This window comes from Bactrocera dorsalis, chromosome 2 (genome assembly GCF_023373825.1).
Source record: "Bactrocera dorsalis isolate Fly_Bdor chromosome 2, ASM2337382v1, whole genome shotgun sequence".
NCBI lineage: Eukaryota > Metazoa > Arthropoda > Insecta > Diptera > Tephritidae > Bactrocera > Bactrocera dorsalis.
Window position 1 is genome coordinate 8,585,531 of NC_064304.1, and position 26,116 is coordinate 8,611,646.

At 37.9% G+C, this 26,116-nt stretch overlaps 1 protein-coding gene across 1 annotated transcript; it reads right to left on the bottom strand.

Annotated features, from left to right (window-relative positions):
* Positions 1–919: 919 nt before the first annotated feature.
* Positions 920–20,609, bottom strand: LOC105222552 (mucin-5AC). Its single transcript, XM_049447847.1, has 5 exons — positions 19,527–20,609; positions 11,316–11,512; positions 4,321–4,537; positions 3,753–4,055; positions 920–3,628 (listed from the first exon to the last, which is right to left on the bottom strand). The coding sequence occupies exons 1-5, from the start codon at positions 19,564–19,566 to the stop codon at positions 1,587–1,589; spliced, it is 2,799 nt and encodes a 932-aa protein (XP_049303804.1). The 5' UTR covers positions 19,567–20,609; the 3' UTR covers positions 920–1,586.
* Between the last annotated feature and the right edge of the window lie 5,507 nt (positions 20,610–26,116).

Here is a 26,116-nt window from a genome sequence, read left to right on the forward strand (position 1 = left end):
CAAACTTTCAATATTATGCATTTCAGAAATACTATGATTGCGCTGCAGGTTATTTTACGTACACAAGACCAAGACCAGAACTAGCTTTACGACGCGAGAAGTTTATCTAACATTATTTTCCACAAAAATATTTAATAACGAAATTGATTAAAGTTTAATTTTTCCAATAGAATCATAGCTAAGGTATCGTTGAATATGTGAAGAAGTGGTTTGAGCAGTCTACTTTACCACGAACACAAGTTTTGGTATTTGGGTACCACTAAGCAAACCGTGAAAGTCATTTAGTCATTGAAAACTTGCCTCATGCGAGGCGACCGTCTCTGGTAATGATGATAACATCGAAAAATTTAAAGAAGCAATATTGAAAATCGACGTGCTGGCGTCAGAGGATCTCAACATATCTATGCAATTGATTAACTCCATACGTTTAGGTTAATGTCTTGGGTATGTATTCGCTGAAGGAACTGTAGACCATCCAAGCCAGCGCTTATAGGAATAAAAAATGGATTAATTTTGAAGGCGATAGGAAAAATTTGTATGGAACTGTTTGGAAATGTAGCTTTTGTCGGTCTGGGTCAAATTTGATAGCAAAGATTTAGTTGGGTCCGAAAAGCACAAATAAGGGATTTTTAGCATTCAATTCTTTTTTTAGTCTAGTTGTCATATTTTAGAAGGATTTATAATAACATAATCATATATCATATCATAATGATAATCCTGGGCCTCAAGAAGAGCGCCAAGCGTGTGAACTACATTCTTTGTACGATTTGTAAAAGTTGTTCAGACATAAGTCTTTCCATGACGAAATGCCAAACGATACTGAAAAAAATAACATCTGTCAATAAAGGCTATTAAAAAGGTGCCTCTTTTTGGATCACCCGTTACTACCAATTAAATAAGGAAACAAAAACAAAAGCATATATTTTTATTTTAAATATTTATTAAAATTTATTTACAGCAAAAACTTACAAAGTAAATACACTTTGTTGTTACAATAAGTTGCCTTTGCGAACTTATGTAACTTAACTCAACTTGTCTTCTTTATAAATAAAAAAATAAAAAAAAAGTATTTTATCGAAAATTCTAAGTAAAAAAGAAAGACAATTAGAGCACGAAAAGTGGTTGCATAAAAAATCGAGGTCTAACAGTAAAAGTGTAGAGTATTTGTCTAACGACTATGAACTGCGGCCTTTTTCGCGTATTTTTTATAATTATTTCGCAAATAACTAGAAACACGCAAATAATAATATTAAATTACAAGATATTGGATGGGGTATAAAAAGTACAAAAAATAACTGTATAATGAAGGGCGACACACGCTGCGGCTATGGGCAGGGTGACAGTGGGCGGATGAAGTAAATGTGACATTAAAAAACTCTGGCACTGACACCGACTTCAAGCTTTGTCAATATCTTCAAAGAAGTTAATTTTGTTGGTATTGGAAGTAAGATGACAGTTCAACACCAACTTTCTGTTTTTGTGGAACGACACTGATTTAGAGATAGTTCACATATTCTTCTGTAACTGTAAATAATGGCGCGACTATGAAGTATAGGTGTTTGTGTGAATTGCCTCAGCTCTCCTTCTTAGTTCCTGCGCGTTTTCACGAACTCAGCAATCTCGTAGTCTGGATACTCCTGCGGCGACTCGCTCAATGTGTCGGTGTCATAGTAGGCATAGTCGTAACTGGTGTCCTCATCGGCATGTGGTGGACGCTTTGAGGCGCCCTTGCCTTTCTTGCCCTTTTTGCCTGGTGATTTGCTGCTCTTGGGCGCCTTGGTGACCTTAGTGGTCGAGACCGGCAAACTGTATGGTGTGGTAATATAGGTGGTTGGACGTCTCGTTGTAGTTGTGGTGGATGTCGTCGTTGGCGGTGCGTAGGTGGTGCTGGTGGTATACAATTTAGTTGTCGGCTGAGTTGTGGAGTAGGCGAAGTAATTATAGGTTGTGCTGGGTGTGGTTGTTGTGTAAGCCGCTGACGTGCTAGTTGATCTCGTCGTGGACGGCTCAAGCTTCGGACTGTATTGTGAATTGTATTGCTGTGAGTTCTTCTCGGCTTTGAAAATGTCTGCGCGCAATTTATTGATGCTGGCAGCGCCGAAGTTCAAAGAATGTGCGGTCTTGAAGAGTTCATCTTCATCGCTCAAGTCGGTTGGCTCCGCTTGTTCTTGCTGTTTGCGGAATGCTGTTTGTTGTTGGGTTTTCAGGTGTTTTTGTGGATTCTGGAAATCATTATTGTAGTTAGAGGAGCGTGTGGCTGTTGTTGTTGTAGTTGGCGACTTTGTTGTGGAGGAGCGTTGAAGATTGAAACGATTGCGTGGGAAATCCACCTCATACAACTCCGGATGGTATTGGCCGTCATCCTCATCGGGATCATAGTAAGGATTAGCGGTGGTGGGTGTTAAAGTGTTAATTGCACTACTCGGTTGTTTGGTCGCCTTACTTGAAGGACGTACAGTTTGTTGCGTTTGATAGACGAAAGTATCCAGTGGTTTTTGGTAAGTTGTTGGCTTGAATGTTGTCGGCGTCAACGATTGTTGTGTTTTCGGCACAAGTGTAGAGAATTTCTTGGTGGTGCTTGTCGTAGGCGCATAATAATCCGTCTCGCGTTGTGTGGTTGCCTTGTAGTTAATGCTGCCGCGACTGGCGAAACCACGTGGACGCGACTCCGGATTAACCGAGGATCTTGCCGTACTAACGGCGGCAGTTGTGGGCGTACCGCGCTGTTTCGGAGAACCACTAAACGGCGTCGGTTCTTGATTGCCCTGATTGCGTTGCGACTTTTCACCTTTTGCGCCACGTGAACGGAAGTACTGCGGTTCTTGGTACTGATTTGCTGTTGTGGGACGTTGAGATGGTTGCGTTGATTGCGACGATTGCGTTGACAGTGTATTCGGTGCAGGCTGGAAAGGTTGCGGTGGTTGTAACTTTATTTTCGAGAAGTCATTAAATTCATTCGCAATCGCCAGCTTTTGTTGTGTCCGTTCTAATTTTTGCGCTTTTCGCGCTGCAGCGGTCGGCTTACTTTGACTTTGCGTCGTCTCTTTGGGCAAATACGAATTGCCACTCGTGCTCGTACTTCTTCCTCTCGCGCTAACAGTATTCTCCCGTGTGAACTCGGTATACTTCGGTGTTGTGCTTTTAATACGATAAGCGCCGCTTGTCGGGTTGTAGGTCGTTGGCTCGATTTTCTCTTGCGTCTGATAGTCATTCGAATTGAAACTGAAACGATTTGCTGCGCTGTAACTCGGGCGTGTAGTCGAAGTAGCAGCTGTAGTGGTGGTCGATGGAGTAGTGGACTTCGGCTGGGTATAATCAAAGGCACTGACGTTATAATAAGACTGCAGTGTGACCTTCTTTATGACTTTCGGTGCATTTGTGGCAAGTGATGTGGAAGTGGCAGTTGTGGTTGTCGTCGTTGTGCTGGTTTGCTGAATACGTTTCGGGCGCGTTGGCTGAGCGCGTGTTTTTCCAGTGGTGGCGCTCTCTGTAGTCTTCTTGTTGTAGTCATTAACGTCGTTGAACTTCGTCTTCACAGGGTGATCAATGAAATCGTCCTCGCGTCCGCCATTGCGATTCGCGAAGAAGTGCGAACTATGCGAGCCTTTGAAGATGTCATCGTACTCTTCTGCAAAAAGATGGCGTGAGAAAAAGTGTTTAAATAAATATAAATCAGAATACAAAAAGAAGAAAACAGTGAAACCTTCACCGCGGGAAATAGGTCGCTCAATAAATAATACGTCACAACTTACGTTTTGACTCGTCGAAATTGCGTTCAGTGGTCGTTGTTGTAGTTGTTGTGGAGGTGGTGGTCGAAGTTGTTGGCGTGTAATAATTAACAATGGGTCTACGCGCCGGTGTCGTCTCGATTCTTCGTGCTTTTGTTGGTGCATAATCATCGTTGTCATTGTTGTTGTTGCCTTGCGTATTTGAATTTGCGTAATTGTGGTAAGAGTTGCGTTGAGGTGTTGCGCCAAAGTGTTTTGAATAGTTCGGCGGTTGGTCAGGGCGTGACTTTTGATCAACGCGCGTCTCTTTGGAGCGGCGTATATCGCCTATTTAGCAAAAAATTTAAAAAACACAGATCATAATGAGATATTTATCGCAGATGTTGTATAATTACTTTTAATTCGGAACGTTTGCATGAATTGACGTTATAAATAAGTGCAGGGTGTTTCTTGATATTTTATGTTTGAAATATAAAATTATTATATAATCTACTCTTACTTACAAATTTTACATATTAATTTACATATTGTCATGAAAGAGAGTATACATTTTCGTTGGTTTGTTAGAAATTTTAGTATTTTTTGCACTTACTGCTCTCGGCACGCTGCAAATGGAATGTTGCTTCCTCTTCTTCAGCCAAGGGTGCGCGTTTACTTTCAAAACCTGAACCCAGACGATACAGATCAAAGTTGTCACTGCCATAATAGAGCACGGATGACTCGCAGTCGACGTCACCCCAATCAGCGCATATTTGCGCTTCCTGATCGAAGGCGGTGCCGTTGGGACACAAGAAACGGAAGTCCTGTACCTGTGAGATTAAATTTTTTAATTTAAAAAATAGGCAATAAAGTGTGACGTATTTATATAAATATGTTTTGGTATATAAATGTACTGCCAACTTTATCTGAAATGGATTATATTGAAGAAAACCAAACAACAATATTTTAATGAATTATCCTCATCCATCTAACCTTTCAGGGGAAAGTTTCATAAAATTCGAAGCGTTTTGGTCGATCCACCATCCTCATTAACTCAAAATATTTTTGAAGCTTAATTAGTGGCGAGATCTGGGGTGTTCTTTTAGCATCCATTACTATAAGGAACATTTGTAACATCAGCTTATGGAGGCCAGAACGGGCCTAAGCTGTGAGACCACTTATTTATCTTCTGGCTATTCATAAGAAATCTACGTAGGCTGCTATATATATTTCTGGCCTAGGCAACACTAAGTATTGCCAGGTGCAATCTGACATTTCCATTGGAAAGTTTGACATTTTTTAGCATAACATCACTCAGAACGTTTTGTCATTTAATCGTGAATTGTTTTATTTGCAGGGAATTAAAAAATTCATCTCGGCCAAAAAATGGAATTAACTCGTGAACCTTTTCGTGCGATCACTTTTCACAACTTTCGACGCGGATTATCACGACAAGAGTGCATCGATGAACTAAAATCTTTGTATGGCTAAGAATCACCATCCTATAGCACTGTGAAAAACTGGTACAACAAATTCAATCGTGGCCGACGCTCGCTCAAAGACGAATTCCGTGAAGGTCGTCCAAAAACAGCCGTTGTGCCAGAAAACATCGATGCCGTACGTGAACTGATAATGCAAGACCGTCATTTCTCCCACCAGCATACATTCGATATTGCATGAACACCTGGCCGTAAAAAAGGTTTGTTCTCGTTGGATCCCGCACAATTTGACAATCGCTCAAAAAAGAGCTCGTGTGGATTGGTGTAAAGAAATGCTGAAAAAATACGATCGCGGTGCTTCAAAAGACGTTTATAAGATCGTCACAGGTGACGAATCATGGATCTATGCGTATGAGCCCGAAACAAAACAGAAATCGACCGTGTGGGTCTTCCAAGACGAGCCAAATCCAACGAAAGTTGTTCGACGGTCAATTCTGACCATTTGTTTGCCTGAAGTCTTCGGAGAAATTCGAAAAACGAACAAGAGAAGATGAATCATTGTGCACCATGACAATGCGAGCTCTCACACATCGGCTCAAACCAGCGCATTTTTGGCCGGCCAAAACGTCGAATTGATGGGTCATCCGCCGGACAGCCCTGACTTGGCACCCAATGACTTCTTTTTATTCCCACACATCAAGAAAATAATGCGTGGTCAACGATTTTCGTCGCCAGAAGGTGCTGTTGAAGCATTCAAAAACCATATTTTGGAGGTGTCTCAATCGGAGTGGAAAAAGTGCTTCGAAAATTGGTTTTAGCGCATAGAAAAGTGTATAAATCTTGATGGAGAATATTTTGAAAAACAATAAAACCATTTTCGTTGATAAATATTCCTATTTTCATTATTAGGCCAGAAATATATATAGCAGCCCTCGTAACAAACTTGTCCTTTAAAGCAAAAACACTTTTGATACTTTCCATTAACCAAAAAATTTCGTCGTGAAAGAAAGAGAAAATTGAAAGCAAACTTAAATTTTGTGGCTTACAATTACATATTCGAGCTTCTCCATCTTGAATCATCCATTAATACATTAATTTCTTTGTAGATACTGTTTTTGAGTATCTGCTTCTCCAGATTTCAATTTCACATTCGCATTGTCAGTGTCTACGCCAATAAAGAAGAAGAAGATTGGCAATTTCTCACTAGTTTTATAACAAGATTTAGTAAATGACGCATTCCTAGTAGTTTAGCAAAAGTTTATATCGGTGTAATGTAAGCGCTGTCATATACTTTTCTACAGTGTTCCAATGGCCTTTATAAACTCGACCTTCAATAGGGTTTCTTCGCCTCTTTTAGTTTTTATCTATTTTCTTAATAAAAAATTAAAAGCCGTTAAGTCCAGATCCATCGAAACTATAATACCTTTCACAGATTCACCGATTTTTAACTTGATTTGATCGGTCACTTTGTATGGTAGCTGTATGCTATAGTGGTCTTCTCTGAACAATACGTTGAAATATTAACACTATAAAACTTGGAAAATAGTTAAGTGTGTAAAGTTTCGGGTAGATAGCTTTGCTAAAATTTCCATTCATGGGCTTAATTTTGAAAGAAAAATAAGTAAATTTTTGAGAAGAAAAGAGTGTATGAAAATTTCATATTGATATCTCAATAACTGAGGGACAATTAAAAAATCAACAAATGCTTCCAAGTTGACCCAGCTCCTCCCGCTGATCATTCATTAATTGTGACAAAAAAGTAACCCGATATTATAATTTATATTCCCTGTGTAAATGATATTTAAAAAAAATGTATTTTACTTAGTTGTTAGGATTGTAAGTCGGTACACCCCAGAAGTGCGTTGCGATTTTTGCAATGAGAAAAAATATAGAATAAAGAATTTGTCTGAATTTTTCTATTTCTAATCAAATTTCGAGTGGAGAAACGTTGTGAATGCTGGAAAATGTTTAAGGTGATTCAGTTTTATCAAAAAGACAAGCCTACAAGTAGTACAAAACCTTCAAAGACCGTCGAGAGATCTCTTAAAGTATTAAGAATATTAAAAAAGTGAAGGATATGGTGCTTAAAAACCGCCAGCGAGCGTTAGAGAGATGGCAAGAAAGCTCGAATGATTTTGGTGAATATTTTGGATATGAAATACGTTCTTGCTCCACTCGTCCCGATAAAGCTGATCTTTTTTCAAAAAGAGTACCGTAAACAGGTCTCTTTGGTCATGCTTGATCGTGCGAATTCCAAACCGATGAGACATGGGTTTAAGAGTTTGACATGCAAACGATTCAACAATCATAGGAATGGAGAGAAAAACGAGCGTTTTACAATTTCCGGGTACTTTTTTGTCACAAAATATGTAAAGTTTATAGGGTTAACGTTTTTTGCTTTTGGGTGCTACCAACTTCGTATCAAACTTGATGTACGCCGGTCAGGGTATAAAAAAAATATTTATGTTTCTGAGGGAACTTTGAAATTTCTTATATTTACTGGGAGATAATGATTCAATAAGAAATGACATATTAAGATAAAGTTAGAAAACAAAATCAATCATACTATATAACAAATAAATTGTTTATTGCTATGATTAATAATTAGTAATATATATTAAAATTTCCATTTTAATACTTTCGAAAAAACGTCAAGATTTATTCTTACCTCATAATTTCTAGAATGTCATTAATCTATATATCTTTTTAAACAAAAATGTGAATAAGAATGTCTGAACGGATTATCCACATTCATATATATTTATATCCATAAGATAACATATATTTATTCAATTGGCACTTTTATGAGAACTCTCTGTGGACTACTTAAAAGCAAGTGCATGATTGTTCATGCCCCCTAGGCCAGACACAAAATTAGTAAGAAAACTGTTAACCGAGAAAAAATGTGTGTATCTTGCGCCTTACAGTTGTATTGCATTAGAGCGCATCATAAATTTTATAATCAGCGCGAACAGCAAAAACCGCAGCAAAATCATATTCTGCAATACATTATTATCGTTGCAGTTGAACTCTGCCATTTGGCGAAACGGCAAGCGCTGTGGGAGCATTGCCAAATGCAAGCGCACACACACAAGCATACAGACAGTCGCGCACAACGTGCAACATACCATAAATGTTGTGACACACATGGAAAACTAATGGCAAGAACACTCGCATAGAAATACACACACATAAACTGAAGCACATGCCGTCAACCGCTTAGAAGTCTACGGTTGGCTACCGTTAGCTGCCGAAGCCAATAAAATTCAGAATGTTTTGTGGCAATTCAGCACTTTAAATGTGACCGACTTGAATTACCAGCTGCGCTGATTTGCTGCGAACAAGCTCCAGTACCGCCGAAGTGCAGATTCAATTAATTTACAACACAATAAAGACGAAAATATCGGTTGACAATAAGAGCCAAATAGTGGAAAAGCAAGAATCTGCAAATAAACCGTTAAGCAGAAATGTGAAACCGCCAATGAAGGCAGCCAACTGCGCAAGAACGCTAGCAGGGAGTTTGCAACCCACATGCTGCTTCTTCCTGCTTATTTATTTAACGGCATTTCGAAGCGAATCGAAGATAAATATATGTGCGAGTTTGAAGAAATAAAATTTAATTTAACTGCAAAGGTCATTCGCAAACATATCGCTTGTTAAGTTCGTGTGGCAAAACAGTAGGAGCGTTCAAAAATGTGACGCCACTGAGGCTGTTTTTGTACTTGCGTGAAAATCGGCATGGCAAATCTTGAGTTGCTTGTAGTCACGACTGGGTTACTTGAGTGAAAAATTAAATTTGCGAAAAAAATTGGAACGACCATTTCTTATTTAATTTTAGTACTAAGGTCTGAGGAAAAATTTGTATTAGTAGCCTCTTTGAAGATTATCAGCTAATTAGAAACTAAAAATATAGAAATTTGTAGAGCTTAAGGCACTGAGAGAGCGTACTAAAAGTATATACATATATATTGGGTAGTCGGAAAAGGGACGATGCTGTATCAGTTCGTGTAGCACAACAATGGTTCTCTTGCTTCCGTTCTGGAAATTTCGATGTGAATGATGTATCCCGCTCTGGTCGACCCATCGTTGAAAAAGTCGATTAAATTATGGAAAAGATTGACCAGGACCGTCACATAAGCAATCATAACATCGCTAAGGAACTTAACAACCATCATCAAACGGTTTTGAACCATTTAAAAAGCCTGGCTACAAAAAGAAGCTCGATGTTTGGACCGAATTAACATCTGCTTAACATCTGCGATTCTTTGCTGAAACGAAATGAAATCGAACCAATTCTTAAGCGAATGGTAACAGGGGACGAAAAGTGGATCAAGTATGACAATAATGTGCGAAAAAGATCATGGTCCAAGCGTGGTCAACAACAAATGGTCGCAAAGCCAAGATTGGCGTCACTATGAGCTGCCCCAGCCTGGTCGAACGATTGATTTTACATTTTACTGTCAACAACTGATGAGATTCAAGGAAACAATCGAAAAAACCGGCCAGAACTGATCAGCAGAAAGGGCTTCGTCTTCCATCGGGACAACGCTAGACCATACACATCACTAATGGCTCGCCAAAAACTGAGAGAACTTGGCGGTCAATGCAGAACTCCATTAATGGAGTAAAGGTGGCTTCAAGAGAAGCCTGTGAAAATTACTTTCGCCGAGAAACTAGAAAAGTTTTACGCTGATGCAATGATGTAGCGTGTCTCTAGCGGAAAATGGCAAAAAGTGGTCGACCAAAATGATACATATTTAGTTCATTAAAGTTCATTATAAATATAAAAAAAAAAAATTAAGTTGAAGTGTGAATAGAAATACGAAAAGTCTTTTTCGACTACATAAAATACGATCAATTATTTCTGGCAAGCTTGCAAGTTATAGCAATAATGAAGGGAGATAAGTAAAAGTGAAACCAGTTCCAATATATACAACGTAATTGACGATAGTTTCGCGAATTTCAAGCAAGACTTCGAGCTCTTCGTTCGCAGCGCTTAAAGATTTGACTGCTTAGATATCAAGGAACGAGAAAGAGCACATTGAGGTATTAGAAGATTTTCTGTGAGTCATTTCGTCTGTTGCGTCACATATCATCGATGAAATGAAGTCGTATGAGTATTAGACATGCTCTCCTACGAGGAATTCTGTTTCGAACAAGTGTCTTCAAGTTGAGAATTCTTCAAAAATATATGAGCTGATGTTACATTCAGTACTAACAAAAATCATATAGTGCTTTGTTGTAAAAATTATGTGCAGAATGCATCACTGATCTAGCTATGGTGTTTCAGCATGTCCGTGTGCTTTTTTTGTATCCTAAGAGTACCTGAGAACCATAAATTAAATATGTATAGTGTATGGAAACTGCTCAAACCAATCTGGCACATTAGATAGAACTGTTTGTCGATGGTGATGGGAGTTTCAAAATGGGTTAATATCATAAGTATTTGAAGATCTGTTCTAAATATCAGTAGTAACCTTGGAAACAGCTTAAAATATACTGATTTCACTTTCAAATTATTTACCTAAACTGATGTAGGATAATCGTTCTGCTATAGGTGTAATTAGGATTGACTTATTTTGCTGAGAACTCAAACTACTCAGAATGCCATATATACATATTAGTATAATCTGACTTTTTCAGATTCAAGTTGAATTCAGAAGCTTAAGAAACTCAAACTGGAATTATTAACCTCCTGTACTCGAACAAACATTACGAACAAGTAGCAGCTTTGGACACATATCTCGTTTTACTTGCAACTGGAGATGCACGACAACAGAAAATTCAGTGGCAACTGCTTCGTGAAGGGAGCAACGCTATCGCGCGCTTGTTGAGCATGCGCACATACGATGCCCACATTGCGCACCGCTTGCAGCTGCCATCGGTATATCAAAGAAAACGCAAGTATATCGCATTCGCATATTTTGACAATTTGATTGTGATTTCGGTCTAATGGCCACTAGCGATGGCCTGCATCTAACACTTTGATTGTAGTTATGTAGTTGGAATGTTATTTAAAATTTTCTTGTTTTTGGTTCTTCTTGGCAGTTCGTGCGTTGCAAAGTAGCTGTTGTTAGCGTTCAAAGCTGCTATTGCCACTTGACTTGACTGGTTGTGATCTTCACACAAACACGCTTACACACTAGTACGTATGTTTGCTGGCACTTACCCCCACTCCGGACACTTTGACGCAGACGTGGAACATCTGACATTGAGTCTCCGCATCTGCATAGTAGCCGCCGAGTATCTTGTCGTGGCATGTGAAGCGCGTCTGCGGCATGTTTTGCAGGCTGTACGTCGGCCATGGCTTGCGATAGTCCAGCTGCGCTTGTCCCAGAATGCAAGCCGCCGTCGCCAAGAGTATTGCTGCAATGACAAAACGACAAAAAGACAAAAACAAATATAGTTTCTTGCTGTTATTATTGTATTTTATGTTTAATGTTTATATTTTTCGTGATTGCGTATGTGGTAGTTAGTGGGCTTTTGGGAAAATGCGCTTTGAAAGTAACTGCGCTTTGCTGCTGCAATGGACGGCTCATCGCGGCCGGATGGCCTTGGCGCAGAATTGGTTTTTGCTCAATTAAACTGGTTTAATGGCTTTATATGTTTGTTGTAGTTTATGACTGTACATTTTTAGGCCATTTAATCAAGAAAATTGTTTATTCAAAATATGTATTAAGGCAATAGTGTTAAGAATTCGCTGTCAGTTGAGGTGTAAAATTGTATGCAATTAGTGTTAGCTGCCTATTGTTTAAGGCGGTCATTGTGTGTGTTCGAAAATATTATTTGTAAAGTTGTTTCTAACTAAATTGCTAATTATTTATTTAAGTAATAAAATTTTTTTATTGAAATTGCAAAGGCCACTAATTTTCTGAATACTACAGCAATTTGACTTGCGCCTTCTTCAGTTATGTTATATTTTGTATAACATTTTATTCGAATATCAGATTTAAAGAATAATCCATTTCGAGGGTCCCTACTTAAAAAAAAACACTTTAAATTGAATACGGTATGTTTATCATTCGAAAGAACATTTTTTGGCATATGTATATTTTTTGAAGATTATCTCTTTCAAATCTTGGCCGCGGCTACGTCTCAGATGGTCCATCCATTGAATCCAAATTTCGATGACTCGTTCGAGCATATCGACTAGTGACTGATGAATTAAACGGATCCTATTTTGCTCCAAGGCCTAAATCGAAGCGGAATTATCCGCATAGACTTTAAACTTTACATATCCCCACACTAAAAAGTCTAACGGTGTGACATCACACGATCTTCGTCTCTAATCGAAATGTGAAATTATCTGCTCACCGAAGTGTTCTGTCAATAAATCGCATTGATGCGATGTGTGAGAAGTGGCGAGGTCTTATTGAAATCAAATGTCGCCGAGATCACGAGCTTCTATTTCAGGCATCAAATAGTCGGTTATCATGGCACGATAACAGTCGCTATTGACGGTTTTCATTCTAACTCATATTTTTGAAATGATTCCGCTGGCCAAGAAACCATACCAAATCGTTCGTTTTTCTAGATGAGATGGCAGCTTTTCGAATTTCTTCAGTTTGCTCTTCATCCTAAATGCGGCAATTTTGCTTCTTTGCATACCCAATGAGCCAGATATGAGCTTTATCGCTGAACAAAATTTTGCTCGAAAACGTCGGATCTTCTTGGAACTTTGGAAGAACTCATAGAGCGAAGCGATGTCACTTAGAAAGGTTGAGCGGCTTCAGTTCTTACACAAGCTGCCTTTTGTACACTTTCAATTTAAGATCTCGACGTAAAATGCGTTAAGTCATTCCAGACGACAGTCCGAGTTACTGCGAGCGGCGCCGATCGACTCTCCACTTTTACTTTTTACATTCCTTTATATTTACGAAGAAATTTGTTGACAAAACTGGCAGTAAGGCATTCCGTACGGGAAATATCGAGTCGATGAATTTATTTATAACAGAATTCAATACCTCTGCTTTCGCTGCCTCACAGTTCTACTTACATTATATGATTCTTAAAATTGTTTCTAATATTACTAATTCATGTGATTGGTTTTCTAACCTTTCTCTATATACATAGAATATTTATAATGACTCCTGAGAAATATGCAATATCAAAGGAAACAAATCATTTCCAGCATAGTATTTTTCAAAGCATAAACTGAAAAAACCTATATAACACTGACGTATTTGCTGCTGAAACTAAGAAGGGTCGTATTACAAATTCAAACAAATGTCTGAAGAAGGTGGTATCAGAAAAAAAAATTAGGATCCATTTTGAGAACATGATATGATATAAAGCACGTTAATGTATTCTCACAAACAATGACAACATTAAAGTGCTGTTTCGAAAAAAAAAAGTTAAACAGTTAGAATGTTCCAGAAAAATATCTACAAAATATTTAGTATTGGTTCCGAAAGACAAGAACTTAATATACAATCAATGAAATGTCATGAAATTCTCACTGGACAATTGATAAAGATAATAGATTCTAACGCATCAGTCGACATTTAGATGCCGCCACCAGGGGTCACTAGATTCCAAAAGTCCTGTTTACTTTAGAAAGCAGACTATTTTAACTTTAATAAACAAAAAGAAAAATATTGATATTATGGGAGAAAACTTAAAAGTTAGAACTTTTGGTTAAGAAAAAATATGAATATATTTCTCTATATGGTGTTTGAAGAACTCTCATACATATGTAACATTACGGTAAATAAGTTTGGGAAGCTATACTTGAATTGTAAATTAATTTTTTTGTAAAAAATTTTATTTTTCCATGCAACTAAAACTACTACGCCAATACAGAAGAAGAAATAAAACTATTGTACATATATAGTTTACTTAATTCAGAGCAAGATAAGGTCTAAAATATAATATTAAAATGAATAAACTACTATATTTTCAGATATGTTCACACATATGAGGAATACCACTTAATAACACTCAGTCGAATCTAATCACAATGACTTAATCACTGTTTATTAAGGAAAGCAAAGCTTAATTATTAAGCCTGAAAAAATCAAATTAATTCATCCGTACTTTGACGTACAACTTCAGCTTTAAAATTTTCATTGAGAAATAAGTTTGAAAAAAAAAACTCGAGGAAATAACTCAATCTTAGCAATATTAATGACCATTCTCATATTAACAACTATTGAGATTACAAACAAAAAATAAATAATTTTTACTAATTCATAATAGTAAAAAAGCGATGATACTAAAATCAACAAAATTACCACAAACCGTCAGTTGGCTAATTTCCGTTTTACTCACATTTACTATGCAACTTAATGCCGAATCACCGGCGCTGTACCTTGATGGTCATTAGCCAGGTTAAGAGGCAAGAAAAAATATAACAAAAAACAAACAAACATAAATGAAAACATTTGTACATATGTATATACATTTATTTATATATATGGAAACGAAGTTTTGAGCCCTGCTCAAGTAGCGATTAAGACAGCAAGGAAATGTGTGAAAGATTCACATAATTAAGAAATTGATTGGACACACACGTAATATTATTGCATAATTGATAAAAATTTGAATTTTGAATGGAAATATTAAACGCAATAAAGTTTGGGTGCTGGGAATATTATTCGCTTGCGAATTCTTCGCAACCTTGAGCTGCCGCAATTACCTGCGCCACACAAACGCCCGTGAAGAAGAAATTAAAATGATGAATTGTTCGCAAAATAATTCGGAAATTTCAAATTCGCCAATTGTTAGATCAACGTATTGAAGTGTATACAATATTATATTATAATGTACGAATAAACAATAAAATTGTTGTTTAATGCATTACTTAATTGTTAACGCTAGCTCTGCCCTCTCGTGCGTAATGTGGCATATTGTTGTTGCCACATATCACGTCCATGTCATATTTTGTGCAGCCACAAGCGTGTGAATATATTGTTTCCTTAGCTTTATGATGCGTGTGTTTATTTAACGGATTAGCAACGCCTCACCTTCACATTCGGCACTTATGAGCTGAGTATGCGCTCCACCTGCTTCGGTGGAGGCTTGAGTGTGGGGTTGGCGTAAGCTTCAGCCATACATCTTTCCAAATCAATTAAAATTTTTGTTTTGTTTCGGTGATTTCTTAATATTTCTGCTCGTTAATGGATTTGGATATGTTCAAAGATTCGAACAATTCGATAAAGGCAATTAAATTGACGATCCAGTCGCATTAATCAAATACATGTGTCCACATATCTATTGATGGCGTCCGTCGCTGAAGTGTTTTACTTCAATGATATTCAAATTATTGGCATGTTATAATATTACTGCAGTGTCACGCTTATGTAATTTGCCCTATTTTCGTTTTTGGGGAATTATTAGAGATTTAAAGGTTATATTGATTCAATCAATGCGGATTTAATTACAGCTATAGATATAGCTTTAACAAGAAGTGGTGTGTTTCGGTGGCACCAGGCGTTTTTTAAGGGCCGGGAAGAGGTCGCTGATGAAGATCGTGCTGGGAGACCTACGACTTCGACAAACACCGACAATGTGACTCGTGTGCGCAAAGTTTGAACTCAGACCGTCGACTAAGTATTCGTTTAATTGCTCAGATGTTAAATTTATCAAAATCTGTGGCTCTTGACATTGTGACGGAGCACTTAAACATGCGCTAAGATGGTCTAAAAAGTGCTCACTGACGACCAGAAATTACGGCAAGTGGAAGTGTGCCAGGAAAATTTGAACATGCCGCCAAGGACTGTCGGCAGAGTTCTCAATGACACCATTAAACTATGTTCGTGTGTCTAGCCGTCTGTCTGTATATATGTAGGTGAACTAGTTACACAGTTTTGAAGATGTCGGTCTGAAAATCTTGCTTACGTTCTATATTTCTAACAAGCTGCCCATTCATCGAAACTGACGATATCGAGTCACTATAAGACTTAGCGTGTACAACTGAATCATGTGTGGACAACTGGTAAGATATCTTCACGGAATTGTGCATAGATTATTTTTAAAGGCAAGGCTACAATATCTGGACAAAGTATTATTATTTGAATGTAGCTGCCATAGAAGCTAATCATATATATAGCACCGCCTTCCTGTTTTTTTTTACAATTTAATTCTATCCTCACTTTTATATCTCTATAGTTCCGCTAAAGAAAATATAGCTTTTTGTAAAGGAAAAGGAACGATCCAGTTTGTAGTCTCGCATTTGGCTCTTTTGGCAACGAGCAACGTTCCACAATTAAGCAGTTTATTTTTAGTCTTTTTTAGTTTGTTTGAGATTTCATGTGTTTTATTTGTTATTCTTCTTCTGCTGCATACCTCTGTTTTAATAACCTTTATAACGAATCTTCGCGGATATTGCATGAAACTAGCAATTATGTCTGAAGCTGCACGAGGCAAAGTATATAGCCTCCGATTGCAGTTAAGAAATATAATTACGAAGATTTAAACATTAACAAACTGAACAACATAAACAAATAATGACGAAATTTTACTTTTAACTATGAAATCGCAATTATTGCTCAATTTCAGGCAAATATTCTTCTTTAGACATTATTAGCGCTTGTTTACAACAAATAAATAAACCTAAAGAAATCATAAAAACGAAAACATTTGTTGCACGTTAATCTAATAATGATACACTTCATTTAAATTAAGACCATCTAAATATGATGAGACAATGATTGAGCTGTGCGCCTTTGATTGTGCGACCTTCAGTCACCGTTTTGTTATGGCAGCAGCGGCGGCTTAAAAGTACAGCGGTTGCATTCAGAATCAATTTTCTATGCGTAATTAGATTTCTCAACACAAATCTTTGTGTGACTGTATTCGAAGTACTACAAAAGCAATGCACAACGCAGTTGCCCAGTGTGATTGACCAAAACAAATGCTAATGAGCGAAACAGTTTTTGTACACATTTATCAAAATTTTATTATTTTTTTTTACTTCGAGCGCGAATCCAAAAAATAAACTATTTTTTAATTTCAACTTCGTCATTTTTTTTATTTTTTCAGTTCCACATATTTCACGCTTCTGACGCTTTATCAAATTTTTGAACGCTAATGTCAAGCTTGTAGTGTTTGGGTATACACGAGTATATCGTATTGTATACAAGTGTGGGAGATAATTATGCGAATCACGCAATGCGCAATAAAAGCGCCATTATGGTGTTTTAAATGTGCCAAATCTCAACGAAGAGTACCAATGAATGAACCTTGAAATTTGCGCAAATTGTTGCCAGAAAAATGGACTAATACATACACACCTACATAATTCCACAAGCATTATCTTCTTTTAATGATGCAAATTGTGCTGGTCATTGCGGTGTGTCATTTTCTGGCGACATCATTTGAAGAAGTCCCCATAATTCAGTTCATGAAAGGTCTAGCAATTTTATAATTCCGGCGCAAATTATCAAATTGGATTTGCAATTTTCGCCTGGCCTTGGTAGGAGTTTATTTTGAGTCTGTTTTCAATTGCGCTGATTCAATGATAAAGCTATTTTGACCATCTGATATTAATGCATGAATGATTATGACTTTCTTTCAGGGTTGCGAATTTTTCAAATAAAAAATGTTTGATTAAAATTTAAAATTTCAGTTTTAACCACGAAATCGGTGTTAAAAACCGAGAATCCAAAAATTGATAAAATATAAGCCGTTGGAATGTGGAAGTTAACGAATGATTGTTACACTATATGATATGATTATAACGATAGTGAGGCCGCAGAAACTGTAATTCACATCAAGCGCCGGCATCCTTAAGGATGACTACTCCCCTTGGACCTAGCAACTAAACTCCATCTGGTATCAAAACTGGTCTATGCGTGACTTATTGGCCTACCAGACTAACCTAACCTAACCTATATTATTTATGGCATCTCTAACGTTTCCTTCGGAGAGTTACAAAATTTGTGGCAAACTTAATATGTAACCTACTCGGAGATCTAAATATTAGAGCTGTTTAAAGCAATTTTGTCGGCTATTATAAATACTTAACCCATAGTTTAGAAAAACTAAGTTCAATTAATAAAGGATCGAATTAGATGTGTTAAGTTATGCCAATTTTATTGAAACATTTTGGAACTATCATTCGTGACACGTCCACAAAACACCAATAATCGAAAACTTATAAATTGCTATAATTAAGTTCCAGATCTGGTGCAGTGGATTGCAGATGTACGAGTATAATGTACATGTATTTAATGTTCATATCTCCCAATCCGCCTAAGCCAAATCAACCAAACTTACTCAGAATATAACGTTTCATCACTTCAGCACTAGAAAGTGTAAAGATAATTGAAAACGTATTATAACCCCGAAAGTACGGCAATGCAATAAATAAAGGTGTCATCGATACTGAAGGAGTTACATGGGTTTATGGGTTTCGAAAAATCGGTTTTTTTAAATATTTTTTTATTGTATTATTAAATTGTACAACACCTCTAGAATATTGTCCTAAATTGTTGATGAAAATAATAGTTTCGGAGATACAGCCTTAAGAACTTGTGCGCTCGAGGCTAGCTAGGCTAAGTGCGCCGTCTTTAAACGCGTTTTTCTCGAAACCGTGTTTTTGAAGTCGGTTGGCAAGATTTCTCGAGAACTACTCAACCGATCTTCATGAACATTTCTTTGAGATTAATTCTTAAAGACTTGGACGAAGGATTTTTTTTCGATTACAAATATTTGAAAAAAAAAATGTTCGAAATTTTCACTACAATTTTAATTTTTTTGTAAAAATGTCTGCCAAAAATCCAATTTTCAGTTTTTTTGTTCAAATTTTGAATTAAGGTTTTAACTAAAATACGTTTTTTTACTTAAATGATGCTGTAAGGAGTTATCCTGCCAACGCGGGTGCAATGGAAGAGTTTAAGGTATTTTTTCAGAATTTCTTTGTAAAATATAAAATTTTTTATATGAAAAAAAATGTTAAAAAATTGTTTTTATGATAATAAGATAATGTGCATGCCACCGGCCATATATATGAGAAAACCTATATCTCGAAACCTGATCCACCAATTTGAGCCAAATTTGGTACATGATAGGAAGGAATGTAAACTTCCTATGTTATAGTGCAAAAATGGAGAAAATCAAAGAAAAACCATGTCTCCTTCCATACAACACAATTTAAATTTACTAATTAAATTCACTTTTCAGTATACAAATCAAAAGCCATACAATGTATTTTATCCAAAGATAATGCCAAATATGTAGATCTGTGACAAATATTGTGAAAATTCGGGAAATTCCTTTCTCCTCATTTCTATGTCCGGACATACTTGCCTTATCCCCAAATACCTAATAAAAACATTCTCGAACATCCGGATAATCGTTCGGTTACACCCTACCTTAGCGCTTCCTTAATTGTTTTTTTTTATATATGTCATTATTTTAAGAAAGAACTTCAACTTACCACCGATATAAATCCAAGTTATGCTTTTAGCTCCCAACATAATGCTGCCGTTGCAATATCCACTAAAGATTAACCAATTGCTGTTAAGTTTTAAATTACGTCCTTGTCCAAAAAGTTTGGCAGCAGTGATTTACACAAGTATCTAAACGATTTTCAAAGGCGATTAAAACTATATAATCGATTCGTTTAACTGTCGTGATAATTTCCGGTGGATTTATGTAGAAGTATATATATTATATTTACTCGCTTGACTTCACTTGTCACTTCCGCGCACTTCAAGGATACGCGCACCTTCAATTAGATACAACAATGGCAATAACAACACAATTATGAAGACGTAAGGCACTGTAAAAGAATTGCGAAAGAGTAAAAGACCGCGAACGCGTAGCAGACAACAGCAATACGCTTCCGCTCGTCAACGCTGTTGCAATTTAATTCCAGTTAATGATTTTCTAATTGTTGCTATTCCACAAACAACAACAAGTAACAGCAAACACACGCGTTTAAGACGTTTTTGAGATTTTCACAAGTCCACTTTGCTGTTGTTGTTGGTGCTGTTGATTGTCATCGCTGTTGCGGGAGTTTGGTTGCTTGATTTAACGGTAATTTTTTTGCTGTGCGCCTGCAACGTTTGTCGGTTTTAACTATTGGACGCAGCGGCGCTCAAGCGGAAAAACAAATGCAAATACGCATTCGTATATGTCCGTACGAGCGTTTGTGCGCTTTAGAAGGCGGACACTGGCACTGGCGCTGGCGCTCCAAAGCGTTTACAATGTGCAGCGAAACGCGAAGAAAACCGTTTTGTATATCAGAAACAAATTTTACAAACAAACTATGTAAATACACGAAAGCGCTCGTTGTAATTGACAGCTTTAGTAAGTGAGTAAAATAAGACAACAATAACAAGAAACACACAATAAATGCTGCGCACAGCGTTTTTATAGCGCGCACAAAGTCTCACCGGTGATGCCCAGAGACAAGGCAAAAAAAGAAACACACACAAAAAATGTTCATACCACGCGTTGTGGTGCGCGATGCACGACCTGATCGTTTATGAATTCGAAGCGGAATGATCTGTGGCAAACGAAAGGAAAACCACTTTGGGCCCATCTCTGCGCAATCGCAACAACGCCAAGCCAAGAGCTTTGAAAAACATCTTCAACACCGCCAACTGCACGCCAGCAGCAGCGTCGGCAGCGCAGCAGCAATCCGACAAATGCAAAAGCCAAAAGCGGTTTCACGAAGCAGCGCCGCGCAGCGCTGGCGGTGGCGTACTGGTAGCGGCGTCAACAGTGTTAGCTTTGAAGCTACGCAGCTTACTGTCACACACACACACTTCTTCTGCCGCGCTGCGCATTGTGCGCGTGTTGCTTCTTCACCACACTGAATTGTTGCTGACGGCTTATGGTTTTGTTATCTAGCCATTGTTGTTGCTGGTGCTTTTGTTGTTGGCTCACGAACATTGAGTGGTCGGTGGAGCTTCACTTTCAATAGCGCCCGGTGGCATATGCGATGGCGTGTTTGTGTGTGTGTACAATACGCTTGTATTTTATTACAATTGCTGCCGACCATATTGGCTTACTTTGTGTAGAATGTTCTAAAAGTGAAAGGGAAGCTAAGTTATACGCGCATTGTTGTAAGTGGAATCATGCATCATGATCGCAAATGTGTAATGAGCTGATTATAAAATATTCTCAAGGAAGTGTTAAGCAGTTGACGATTTTAGTTTATGCCACTTCAAGTCACGGATCTCAATACAAAATGGGAAGAGAATTAATAAATGAAAATATAGCTTTTTATAAAGTAGGGAACGCTACACTATTAGCAAAGAAAATCTTTCTTGTAGCCCCTCGGAACTGAGAATTGTAATAGTTGTAATCGAGAAAAAATCCTTGTATAAAATTTCCATGTAAGAATTCAGCAAATCATAACACGCACTCAACTCAACCAGATCTAAGAAATACGGCGCGAGTAGAGTGGTTCCTTAAATCTATAGCGGAACTTCCTGAACGAAATTGTTAAGTCGCAAGGTATGTAGATCCGCCTCAAGCATCTTCATAACATTGTTGAAGATCTAGAGGCTTTGCTGCAGTCAAAATAAGCCCTTCTAATAATGTAGAACTCAAAAGAGTGATCTTCTCTATAGGTGAAGATGATAGAACATGAAATCACTGATCCCCCTCAATGAACGTTGAAAGCAAAGGCAACCGGGGTAAATATTAAAAAAATTTCAAAACTGTAACTAGAACACTTGAAGCCATCTCTTCCAATAGAAAGAACTGTGCGGATTATACAATCAAAATATTGTACTATGTGATCAAAAATGACTCGGACTGAAAAAAACTCTACTACCTTCAGAATAGGCTCCTGAACCAATTCAAGCATGTCAAGTCTTAATATAAATCTCCATATAACTGCTATTAGTATCAGTTGCGATGATCTTCAGTACCCTTAGTGCATTTTCGTTTTATCGGTTTCGGGTCTTTTTTAGGAGGTAGATTGTTGGATAGTTTCGACGTCATATTCATTAACCAGCATCTCGTCATCAGTAATGATGGGTTTGAAGAATGTAGGGCCCTTAAATATTATATGTTGTTTAGTATTTCTTCAGTGATCTCTCAGTCATTCTTGAAAAATATTTAGGTCTTTTGATATGATTCTAGCATTGACACACTGCGTACCAAAAATGTTAATAAAAATATTTTTAGTCGATTCATGAGATAAATTGCAATGAGATCTTTTGGATGATGAACCGATGATTTTCAATCAGTGTTTTTTAATTTTGCACAAGGCCTTGACTGCATGCTGTGCGTCGGTTCCCCAGAACACTTTTGCAATAATATCAACAAATTCTGAAGCCGTGATACCAATGGAATTTTTCCATGGTAAAAATCGCCAGACGTTGTTCGCGTCGGAAGCAAACAACTGCCGAATACCCATTAATTTATATATAAAGATTAAACTTTACACGAACATAAAAAAGGATGTACTGGAAAGTGACTGAGTCAATTCCAGTCCAGGTTAAATTTGACCAGATGCATTTTTTTTGTTTTTATTTCATAGTCCGAGTCAAATTTGATCAGGTGTAAATCCAGAATGAACTTAATTTTAGTTTTGTTTATTTAGCAAAAGGCGTGTACCAATCTGGAAAAAGATTGATTCGGTTTCAGTCCGGGTCAAATTTGAGCAGATGTGAACCTAGATTTAATTTTTGCTATATAAGAAATAAAAGGAAAAAATGTAAAATGAAAGGCGAATGCCAAGAATAAGGGCAACCTAAATACATTTGTATCTATGCTTCTCCTTCAATTTCCGAGACAAAACTATATATTCACTTTACTATTCTAACAAAAATATATAGTCCTTTGGATATGCACAATAGACTCTATAGAAAGGAAGAGATAGCGTGTGCTGCTTTGACCACGCGCTTAATATAGGTTGAACAACCCGCACTTGTCACTTCTGACCCATTTTTATAAACACCTTTACATAAGTATTTCGTTGACATAGTAACCCAGCAGCTGTCAAGCAATCTAACGCCCCAACTAATTGCAACCGCACCTGCGGCTACCATGCAATTGAATTCCGCCCCAAAACATGGTTAACGCATCATTTTCCCACTTCAAACTCTTACGGCGACTACGTCAAATACATAAAATTATACAAAAACACACTTTTCCGCGTTAAATCTATGAATTATATAAGAAGCGCAAGTGTTCGCAGGCGTTCGATTGCGACCCACTGTGCGCATGGGCTCAGAGATTTTAATCTGCTGAAGATGCCTCAACTGCTATGGGACAACATTTACGACAGCCAGCAGGCAGCAAACAACAGACAACAGACAAAGGCGACTAAGCGGCCAACAACAGCAATAACAATGACTATGGGCAGCACAAAGAGACAAAAGCGACCAATGCAGAAGAAGAAGCAGCAGCAGCGGCGGCACAAAAGCGCACGGCAAGCAACTTTGGCAAATAGCGACGCTGTGTGAAGCTTCGCAACGCAACCAAAGGAGGCTGAGACTCTGCAGTTGCTAGCTGTGTGTGTGTATGTGCAGGTAATGTCTTTGCGGCATGCAACAGCGCAACTGGATGGCCGACGTATGCGCGGGTGATGCATCACACTTTTCGGCGCTTACATCATCTATAAATGTAAATATACACTCACCTATGTGTGTATGCGTGTGTGTTTGTAGGTGTGTAGCTTTTTGTGGCAGCTATTGCTGGGCGCTCAAAGCTTCGACGTATGAATGGTATGAATAGGAGATGCGCCGAGGAAGTGCGCTCTTGCGCTGGCTGCTGTTGAATTGCAAATGCGGTTTGGGCGCACCGAGACAATAGTCAAGCCGTTGGGGGAGTGAGCGTGTGACTCAACTGTGGCTTCGCCTGCATTTTTCGGTTTCTAGCGTGATTGTTTTGCTATTGCGGAGATGCGGCGGCAACGATTGTTGCTACATGCCTACAGAAGTGTGTTTGTGTGTTGTCGGTTGGTTGCTTGTTTGTTTGGCTGGCTGGCGCAGAGGCTGGCTATTTATGCTGTCGATTGTGTGACTGCAGCGGCTGGAGGCCATGGAAAATGTCTTTGACTTGTTGGCGTTTCGTGCGCGACAAGCGGCGAGAATTGTTGCAGGCGTTTGTTGCTTGTCGCCGCAACATGCAAATAGAAGTTTGCGCGTGTGAGGGGGTGGTAGCTGCCACAACTGAGGCGTATGTACATATGTAGACCAAAATATGCGCTGCTTACAACCGTGTAATGCCACATGTTGCATGTCGTTGTTTTTGTTAGAGGCTTATACGTCGCTTGACAACAACTGCGCGCTGCATGCAAACAAGTTGAGTGTGCGTGCCTTACTCCCCTGCCTGGGTTGTTAGACAATCGCGCGCTGTTTTGCTTAGTTGTTTAAATGCTGTCACAGCTATTTGTTGCTACCTTGCTTTTAAAGTTATGTGTGCGTCTGAGTGTGTGTATGTGTATTACCACACGAATGTAGGTGACTGTGCCGCACCACAGCACAACGTGGCTTGCCGTGGCATGTGGCATATACTTGCGCGTTGAGCGTTGCGCTCGTGGAGCGGCAAGGTGGCGTGGTGCGGTCGGTGGGCGCAGGCAACAGCGCTGCAGCATCCTCACCTCAATTGCTGTCGTTGCTGCCACACTATCGTTTGCGTCGCTGACGACAGCGTCAACGTCATAGGTGGCTCGGCTGTCGTCTGTGGCAGTGTGGGAACTTGTAGTCCCGCAACATCTTTGCACCCACACACTCATGCATACCTGCATCGGTGTGTATTGCTTCGTGTCATTTGGAAAATATTTATTTAAATTTGGCAAATATTCATGTGAATTGCTATGACGGTTGCGGTATCATTACAATTGTATTTTAGTTGCTCAGTCATGGATTAGGCTTTCCACTCTGTCTGCCGATGTAGATGTTAAACAATTGATAGTTTTTCAGATTATGCATACATGCATATATGTATACTTGGTTGCATACAAATAACAATTTCAATGCTTTCGCTGCATTTGTGGTTGATTTCGTTGGTTTCGAATGGATTTGCTCAAATTTTATTATTGGAAAAGTTATTGGTGAATTGCTTACTTCAATGACACTGCAATATTAGTTAGAGTAATGAAGTCATTGTTTCAATTACATTAATATATTTGAAGCAATTTAGTTAAATAAAATTTTACTGTTGTATTTGGTTTTCACATTTCTATGCTAATTTGTAGAGTCTCAATTGCTTTTCTCATAATTACTTATGGGTTTTCCAAGCAAATACTTTGTGCTTTTTTTGAAGTGTACCTTTTTACCGTTATTTATGCATTCTATATAAAATATTTACGACAAGGAGTAAGAAATATCTTTAAAATCGCTTCCATTCCACATTTGCCGTCCATTAATATTACATCTTTAATTTAGTGTTGCCTTCTCGAATGCTAAAGCCAAAATGCTACTCATGCGATGAGGCTGAGGATTCTAGAGGACACAAATTGTCAACATGGAGAAAGGCGAGCTGAAAATATTTAGACTCACCTTCTCAATCCAAGCTTCGTTAGACTAATGTTGAAGCATCTCAGTACCATGACTTCTACGAACCAAACGAAATGATATTATATTCGACGATTAATATATTTATATTACAATATTTATATGCCCACTTCAACAAATTTGTTTAAAGTTCAAGGCGCTTTTTGATATGCCACGAGCTTTTTGATTCATTGTTAAGAGTTCTGGGCTTCAGGTGTTCAACTGGGTTGATCTGCGGCTGATTGCTATGCTCACATTGGATGGAAAAACACAAAGTCAAAAGAAAGACACACAAAATTGTAGTCATATTTAGAGAATAGTTATTTATTCGTCAAAAATTTCCCCTTTTATAGATGTAATACAGTCTACAAATGTAAACGTTTTTTTTTTTTGCTCTGGATTCTTAGCTAATTTTGATGAACTTATTCATAAAAACCTATTTGTATACTGTCAGTAACATCTGTGCCAAATGTCAAATCAATATTATCATTAGTGTTTAGTATACATTTGTCTTTCTGAAGAACATAAAGTGCTTTCGGTGATTTGGAAAAGGCCTTGGGAGATA

Excerpts from the sequence above, each read along its gene's own strand:
- LOC105222552 (XM_049447847.1), bottom strand. The coding sequence starts at position 19,566 with ATGTTGGGAGCTAAAAGCATAACTTGGATTTATATCGGTG. Across the intron at positions 11,513-19,526 it reads AACTTGGATTTATATCGGTG|CAATACTCTTGGCGACGGCG; the intron begins GTAAGTTGAAGT and ends TTGTCATTGCAG. Across the intron at positions 4,056-4,320 it reads TTTGCAGCGTGCCGAGAGCA|GCGATATACGCCGCTCCAAA; the intron begins GTAAGTGCAAAA and ends TTTGCTAAATAG.